This window comes from Notolepis coatsorum (genome assembly GCF_963971535.1).
Source record: "Notolepis coatsorum genome assembly, chromosome: 16".
NCBI classification, from domain to species: domain Eukaryota; kingdom Metazoa; phylum Chordata; class Actinopteri; order Aulopiformes; family Paralepididae; genus Notolepis; species Notolepis coatsorum.
In genome coordinates this window covers 93,006,030-93,014,772 of record NC_140180.1, presented here as the reverse complement: position 1 = coordinate 93,014,772, position 8,743 = coordinate 93,006,030, and the positions used below count along the sequence as shown (strand labels likewise).

The following is an 8,743-nucleotide window of genomic DNA, read 5'->3' as shown; positions in this document are numbered from 1 at the left end:
AACAAACACTGCAAGCTAAAGTTTTAAATAATTTGAATCTGTTTTATACAGCACACTTGCTTCCAAAATAAAGCAGTTTTACAATCCTGAGCGTTTGTTAACACTTGAAGCTTTTTTTTTCTAACAATCTGTACAATAAAAGTGTCTGTCTGCTTAACTTTTAGTGGTGCCACTTTATTGAAGGAGTTTGATTGTAACAATTTAGGAAAAATCTGTAAAATAACAGTGTTTCTCTGCTGAGTTTTTAGTGGCATAACTTTATTGAAGGGGTTTGATTGTAATAAGTTAGGAAAAACCGGCCAAATAACAGTGTTTCACTGTGTTTCATCGTAATCATTTTGGAAAAACTTGTGGAATAACAGTGTTTCACTGCTGAACTTTAAGTTCTGTCACTTTATTGAAGGAGTTTGATTGTAATAATTTTGGAAAAACCTGTCAAATAACAGTGTTTCACTGCTGAACTAAGTTCTGTCACTTAATTGAAGGTGTTTCATCGTAATAATTTTGGAAAAACTTGTGAAATAACAGTGTTTCACTGCTGAACTTTAAGTTCTGTCACTTTATTGAAGGAGTTTGATTGTAACAATTTAGGAAAAACCTGTGAAATAACAGTGTTTCACTGCTGAACTTTGAGTTCTGTCACTTAATTGAAGGAGTTTGATTGTAATAATTATGGGGAAAAACGGTCAAATAACAGTGTTTCACTGCTGAACTTTAAGTTCTGTCACTTTATTGAAGGAGTTTGATTGTAATGATTTAGGAAAAACCTGTGAAATAACAGTGTTTCACTGCTGAACTTTGAGTTCTGTCACTTAATTGAAGGAGTTTGATTGTAATAATTATGGGAAAACCTGTAAAATAACAGTATTTCACTGCTGAACTTTAAGTTCTGTCACTTAATTGAAGGAGTTTGATCGTAATAATTTAGGAAAAACCTGTGAAATAACAGTGTTTCACTGCTGAACTTTGAGTTCTGTCATTTAATTGAGGGAGTTTGATTGTAATAATTATGGGAAAACCTGTAAAATAACAGTGTTTCACTGCTGAACTTTAAGTTCTGTCACTTTATTGAAGGAGTTTGATCGTAATAATTTAGGAAAAACCTGTGAAATAACAGTGTTTCACTGCTGAACTTTGAGTTATGTCACTTAATTGAAGGAGTTTCATCTAAATGTAGGGAAAACTTGTGAAATAACAGTGTTTCACTGCTGAACTTTAAGTTCTGTCACTTTATTGAAAGAGTTTGATCATAATAATGTAGGAAAAAACCTGTAAAATAACTAAAGTAATAATAAATAAAGTGTTTCACTGGTGAACCTAGCCTGTCAATTAACAGTGGTTCTCTGCAAAAATAATAAACAGAATTATCTGTAAATTTATTGCTTTTCCACTTTATTTTAATTCGGGTATTTCAATGTAATTTTACAGTAAATCTCTGGCTGCCAAGCTGCCAGACATTTACTGTTTTTTTACCGATTTTCTTCTTACAGTGTAGGTGAAAGGCCACAAGCTACGGCCCCCAACCCTCTCTCTACTTATTGTGTTCGAAAGCTGTTTCTGTTTATGGTGTTCGCGGGTAGATTTTGACCCATGATTTAACTCAATATTGTTTTTTACTACATCATAACTAACTTATTATAGGCCGTATGGTGAAGGCTGAGAAGTGGCTAGAAAAAGATTCTCATTCCCACCTCGGCAAATTACACCATTTTCACTCTGGGTGAAAGTTCGATTGGTGTAGATTTAGGAAGAAAAAGTTCTCCATTGACAAAATAGCCCATTTTGCGCAATCATTTTTTTAAAGTCAGGACTAGATCTTTCCTCGAACAGAACAGATACTTGTCACCGCAGAGTTTTATTTGATGCAATTGGTGCGAGTTCAGTCACGTATCCTATTCTATTATGACATCACAAATGTTCTAGAATGTTCTATTATGACATACTGTGACATCACAAATGTTCTAGAATGTTCTATTATGACATCATACTGTGACATCACAAATGTTCTAGAATGTACTATTATTACATCACAAATGTTCTAGAATGTTCTATTATGACATCATACTCTCACACAAATGTTCTAGAATGTTGTATGATGTCATAATAGAACATTCTAGAACATTTGTGATATATATATATATGCAGGAAAGATCTGTGAGAGTGATGTTTAGATATCGTAGCTAAGTTAACATGGGCTAGCCAGCTAACGTTATTTAAAACGGCAGTCATCTTCTGATTCCTATATATGTATCTAATCCATACATTTAGACACGTATGAACAATTAGTCCAGCATTCAGAAATGCAACTAAAATATTTGAAAACGCTTTTACCACCCCAGGATCGTATCGCCATTGTCAGATGTATGACCTGGGCCCCAAACAACAGCAAGTTTGCAGTATGCACTGCAGAACGAGTGGTACTGCTCTATGACGAGCAAGGAGAGAAGAGGGACAAGTTTTCTACAAAGCCGATTGATGCTAAGTGTGGGAAGGAGAGCTATGTCGTTAAGGCCATGGCCTTCTCCCCTGACTCCACGAAAATCGCCATTGGTCAGACTGACAACATCATTTTTGTCTACAGAATAGGAGAGAATTGGGGTGACAAAAAAGCCATTTGTAACAAATTTGTTCAGACGAGTGCTGTCACATGCTTGCTTTGGCCAGCAGAGGATGCTATTGTGTTTGGATTATTCAAGGGCAAGGTTTGCCTTGCCAACGTTCAGACCAACAAATCTTCCACCATCTATGGAACTGAGTCTCTTGTTGTCTCCCTGGCATCAAATGTGTCTGGGAAGGGAATCCTCTCGGGCCACGCTGATGGGACGGTGGTCCGCTACTTCCTTGATGATGAAGGCTCAGGGGAGTCCCAGGGCAAGCTGCTGGTGCACCCATGCCCTCCCTATGCCTTGGCATGGGGCGCCAGCAGCATCCTGGTGGGCGGCTGTGACAGGAAGATAGTGGCGTACAGCAGGGAGGGCCACGTGCGGCAGACGTTTGACTATAGCCGCAACCTCACAGAGAAGGAGTTCTATTCTGCCGTCAGCAGCCCCACTGGACAGTCTGTGGTCTTTGGCAGCTATGACCGGTTGCGGGTGTTTAACTGGGCTCCGAGGAGGGGTGTATGGGACGAGGGCAAGCCTAAAGAGATCACCAACCTCTACACCATCACCGCCTTGGCCTGGAAAAGAGACGGATCACGCCTCTGCGCTGGGACAGGGTGCGGTGGAGTGGAGGAGTTTGACTGCTACCTGCGTAGGACCATCTACAAGAACAAGTTTGAAGTGACCTATGTGGGCCTGAGCCAGGCAATAGTGAGGAACCTGTCCACTGGGAGTCGGGTGGTGATACAGTCCTGTCACGGTTATGAAATTGACAAGGTGAAGATCATGGGCAAGGACCGCTACCTGGTGGCTTGCACCTCTGACACGCTAATAGTGGGCGACCTGAAGACCAACAAACTCAGCGAGGTGGCCTGGCCAGGCTCTGGGGGGAATGAGAAGTTCTTCTTTGAAAACGAAACGGTTTGTATGATTTTCAACGCAGGGGAGCTGAGCCTGGTGGAGTACGCTAACGATGAGATCCTGGGATCCGTCAGGACTGATTTCATGAACCCTCACCTGATCAGTGTCCGTTTGAATGAGAGGAAGCAGAGAGGAGTTGAGGACAACAAGAAGCTTGCCTATCTAATTGACATCAAGACCATCGCTGTCGTGGACCTGGCCAGAGGATACAATCTGGGCACCATCATCCACGACCATAAGATTGACTGGCTGGAGCTGAACGAGACGGGCCGCAAGCTGCTGTTCAGAGACAAGAAGCTGCGGCTCCACCTGTATGACGTAGAGAGTTCTGTGAAGACCATGCTGCTGAGTTTCTGCTCCTATGTCCAGTGGGTGCCTGGCAGTGATGTGGTCGTGGGTCAGAACAGGGATAACCTCTGTGTCTGGTACAGCATCGACAGCCCCGAGACCGTCACCATGTTCCCCATCAGGGGAGACATTGTGAACCTGGAGAGGGCTGAGGGCAAGACGAGTGTGATCGTGACGGAGGGCGTCAACACAGTCACTTACACCCTGGACGAGGGCTTCATAGAGTTTGGCACAGCCATTGACGACAGGGACTATTACAGAGCCACAGACTTCCTGGAAACTCAAGAGATATCTCCAGAGACAGAAGCCATGTGGAGGACGCTCAGCAAACTGTCTCTAGAAGCACGCCTGCTGCGGATTGCCCAGAGGTGTTTCGCTGCCTTGGGGGACGTCTCCAAAGTGCGCTTCCTCAGTGAGACCAACAGGATTGCCGACGAGGTGTCAAAAGAAACCGCTGGCGATGGAACAGAGTCGTACAAGGTCAAAGCCCGTCTGGCCATGCTGGACAAGAACTTCAAGCTGGCTGAGATGTACTACCTGGAACAGAACGCCATAGAAGAAGCCATAGAGATGTACAAGCAGCTGCACATGTGGGACGACTGCATTGCTATGGCTACTGCCAAGGGCTACCCTGAGTTGGAGAGCCTCCGTCGGAGCTACTACCAGTGGCTGATGGAGACGGGGCAGGAGGGGAAGCTGGGGGAGGTGAAGGAGGCGGAGGGTAATTATGAGGAGGCCATTAACCTCTATCTGAAGTCTGGCCTCCCGGCCAAGGCAGCGCGTCTGGCCATCAGCCGCACGGACATCACCGCTGACAGCGTCACCGTCAACCGCATCGCCGCCGCGCTCATCAAGGGAGAGTTCTACGAGAGGGCAGGAGACCTGTATGAGCAGAACAGAAACAACCAGAAGGCTCTGGAATACTATCGTGAAAGCAACGCCTTCAGGAAGGCGGTGGAGCTGGCTCGCCTGGCCTTCCCTGCCGACGTGGTGAAGCTAGAGGAGTCCTGGGGAGACTATCTGGTGCAGCAGAAACAGATGGACACTGCCATCAACCACTTCATAGAGGCCGGCTGCTCATCCAAGGCCATTGAGGCGGCCATCGGAGCTCGCCAGTGGAAGAAAGCCGTCCATATCCTGGAGTTGCAGGAGGATACGTCTGCGGGGAAGTACTACCTGAAGATAGCCCAGCACTACGCCTCCATACAGGACTATGAGGTGGCAGAACGTCTGTTTGTGAAAGGAGACCACATTCAAGATGCCATAGACATGTATACAGCAGCCGGGCACTGGGAGGATGCTCATAAGCTGGCGGGGAAGTGCATGACTGAAGAAGATGTGTTGGCTCTGTACATCAGCAGAGCTCAGGAGCTGGAAAAAGAGGGCAAACTCAAGGAGGCTGAGAGGCTGTACTCCATGGTGCAGCAGCCAGACCAGGCTATCTCTATGTATAACAAGAACAGGATGTTTGATGATGTCATCCGCCTGGTGGCCAAACACCACCCGGACCTGCTGAACGAGACCCATCTGCACCTGGCCAAGGAGCTGGAGGCTGAGGCCAGGTTCTCTGAGGCTGAGTACCACTACACCGAGGCAGAGGAGTGGAAGGCTGCCATCCACATGTACAGTGTCAGCAACATGTGGGAGGATGCACACAGGGTGGCTAAGAGCCACGGTGGTGCCAGTGTCCAGAAGCAGGTGTCCTACTTGTGGGCTAAAAGTCTGGGAGGGGAGGCAGCAGTGAAGCTGCTCAACAAGTTTGGTCTCATGGAGTACGCCATCGACCTTGCTTCGGAAAACCGTACATTTGACTTTGCCTTCGAGTTGGCCCGCCTCTCCTGCAAACAGAGGGTCCCAGGCATCCACTTCAAATATGCCATGCATATGGAGGATGAGGGCAAGTTTTCTGAAGCAGAGACGGAGTTCATCAAAGGGGGGAAGCCCAGAGAAGCTGTGCTGATGTACATCCATAACCAGGACTGGACCAGTGGAATGCGGGTGGCCGAGGGCCACAACCCAGACAGCATTGCAGAGGTTCTGGTGAGCCAGGCGACGAGTTGTGTAGAACAGAAAGACTTCCAGAAGGCTGAGACCTTGCTGCTCCGCGCCCAGAGACCTGACCTCGCTGTCAAGTACTATAAGGATGCGGAGATGTGGAGCGATGCCATGCGTGTCTGTAAGGAGTACCTCCCCAACAACCTCTCCCTCTTGCAGGAGAAGTACGAGAAGGAGGCCACCAAGAAGGGCACACAGGGTGCTGAGGGCATGGTGGAACAGGCAAAGGAGTGGGAGCAGTCTGGAGAATACTTGCGGGCGGTGGAGTGTTACCTCAAGGCGAAGGACAGCTCCAACCAAGCCCTGTTGGAGAAGTGCTGTATGAAGGCAGCTGAACTATCAATCAAGTTCCTGAGCGGAGACAAAGCTGTGGAGGTAATTCAGACTGTCGGGCCACGCCTCACACAGCTCAAGAAGTATAACGCTGCTGCGGAGCTGTACCTACACCTGGACCTCATCAAGGAGGCCATCGACACCTTCATTGAGGGAGAGGAGTGGAACAAGGCCAAGAGAGTGGCCCAAGAGCTGGAGCCCAGATATAAAGAGTATGTAGACCACAAATACAAAGAGCACTTGAAAAACCAAGGCAAAGTAGACTCGCTGGTTGGAGTGGATGTGATGGCAGCTCTTGACATGTATGCAGAGCGGGGCCAGTGGGACAAATGCATCGAGACAGCCTCTAAACAGAACTTTAAGATCCTCCATAAGTATGTGGCTCTGTACACCACCCACCTGATCAAGGAGGGTGAGGCAAAGACAGCTCTCCACCTGTACTCACAGTATGGAGTCCCCGCCAACACACAGAACTTCAACATCTACAAGCGTCTGTTCATGGACCTGCTGAACCTGACGGAGACAGACGTAGCGGAGTCCTACCGCATGTGTGCCGACCTCCGCAACTTCCTGCTGCTACTGTGTGAGAACGTGTCCAAGTCTTCAGAGGCCAACTCTTCAGCCCACAAGGAGTTTGAGCAGATGCTGATGGCCGCTCACTACTACGCCACGCGCACTGCTGCTAAAGGCATCGACCAACTGGAGAGCATAGCGGCCAAGTTGTCCATCTCTCTGCTACGCCACACCAACCTGGTGCCGGCTGACAAGGCCTTCTACGAGGCCGGCATGGCCTGCAGGGTCATTAAGTGGGAAAACATGGCTTTCATCTTCCTAAACCACTTCCTGGATCTGTCTGATGGTATTGATGAGGGGAACCTGGATACTCTGGATCACTCGGACTTCCTGGACACTGACATCCCATCAGAGGTTCCTGTGCCCAGCAGGCTCAATGTCACAGAGGCTCAGCGTGAGGAGATCCGTGACTGGGTTCTGACGGTGTCTATGGACCAGAAGTTGGAGCAGGTCCTGCCACGCGATGAGAGGAACACCTACGAGGCTTCGCTGTTGGCCAGCAACACCGGCATCCGCTCTCTGCCCTGCATCATCACCGGCTACCCTGTCCTGAGGAGTAAGATGGAGTTTGAGGCCCCGGGGAAGGCAGCCAATCAGCATGACTGGAACAAGTTCCTCATGGCCACTAAGATCACTCACAGTCCAGAATGCCAGGATGTCCTGAAGTTCATCAGTCAATGGTGTGGAGGGCTGCCCACCTCTGGATTCTCCTTCCACTGAGAACACAAACACACAGTGGCGAATCCTCATGGAAGCCAACGGAAGCCTGGCCTCCCTATAAAAATATGAATTAATATCAAATATGAAAAAAAAAAAAAAAAAAAAAAAAAAATTATATATAGTTTACAATAATAATAAAAAATCATTATTTTTCATCTGTGTTATAATATATATTTTTTTAAATGTCTCCCTCTTCTCCTTCTCACTCTCTCTAACACACTGTCAGCCTCGCAAATGTAGTTGTAAATGCTCGTCCTGCCGGAGTATTTAAACCCCGCCCGCATGGCTCAGATCGGCCCAGAAAAGAAACGACACCATTCCTAATAGAGTGCAATACCGTCTTGAAGGTGTAGGCGGCGGTATTTGCCCTTTTGCAAGCTCAGACCCATTCCCAATGATAACATCAGGCTGGATGGATGAAAAATGTATGGATATAGCTAATAAAAAAATTAACGATTAAAACCCGAGTTTTCTCATGATTGGCGCTGAACGGTTGGCGAGTTAACCCGACTTTTCTCGTGACTGGCGCTGAATGAGTTAATGTGGTATTTTGGAGGGATTTTTTACAACGTTTCTCAATTCTCAAGTGGTCAAATAGTTTTTACATTTTACACCAAATCTGTGTAACAAATGTTATCAACACAAACCTTGCTACAACAACTTATGAGACATAATTGAGCATGGCAATCGGCATAGATATAACGTCCCAATCCTCTATACACTCAGAAATATAATTAACTAACTAACTAAGAAAAGAAACCATCGCCACAGCCCCTGATCTTTCCAAGTCCTAAATCAATCAATCAATCAGATTTATTTATAGAGCACATTTAAACATGACACATGTCAACCAAAGTGCTGTACAGAGGGTACACATAGATACATCTATTCAATATATAGACAACAATTGCACATCTCATTTTTACGGGAGGACACACAAGCAAACAGGCAAGGGTGTAAAAAGTACCCAGAAGTTATACTTAAGTGAAAGTATGGGTACCGTCTCAAAATCGTACTCAAGCAAAAGTCAGAGTATCTGGCTAACAACACACTTGAGTAAAAGTCAGAAAGTTTCTACTTTTAAATGTACTTAAGTACTAAAAAGTAAAAGTAAAAACTTTTTTTCTGACTGTCTATTCTTCTGATAGCAGGTGTTTAATCAAAGATCCCCGCTTTCTAGTCTTGCACAAGGA

At 46.3% G+C, this 8,743-nt stretch overlaps 1 protein-coding gene across 1 annotated transcript; it reads left to right on the top strand.

Moving 5' to 3' along the window:
* Positions 1-2,300: 2,300 nt before the first annotated feature.
* LOC311242286 (intraflagellar transport protein 172 homolog) lies at positions 2,301-7,550 on the top strand (the record flags this gene model as incomplete). The annotated part of the gene is made up of 1 exon (XM_084331225.1): positions 2,301-7,550. One exon carries the CDS (start codon positions 2,301-2,303, stop codon positions 7,548-7,550), a length of 5,250 nt encoding a protein of 1,749 aa, XP_084187351.1.
* Between the last annotated feature and the right edge of the window lie 1,193 nt (positions 7,551-8,743).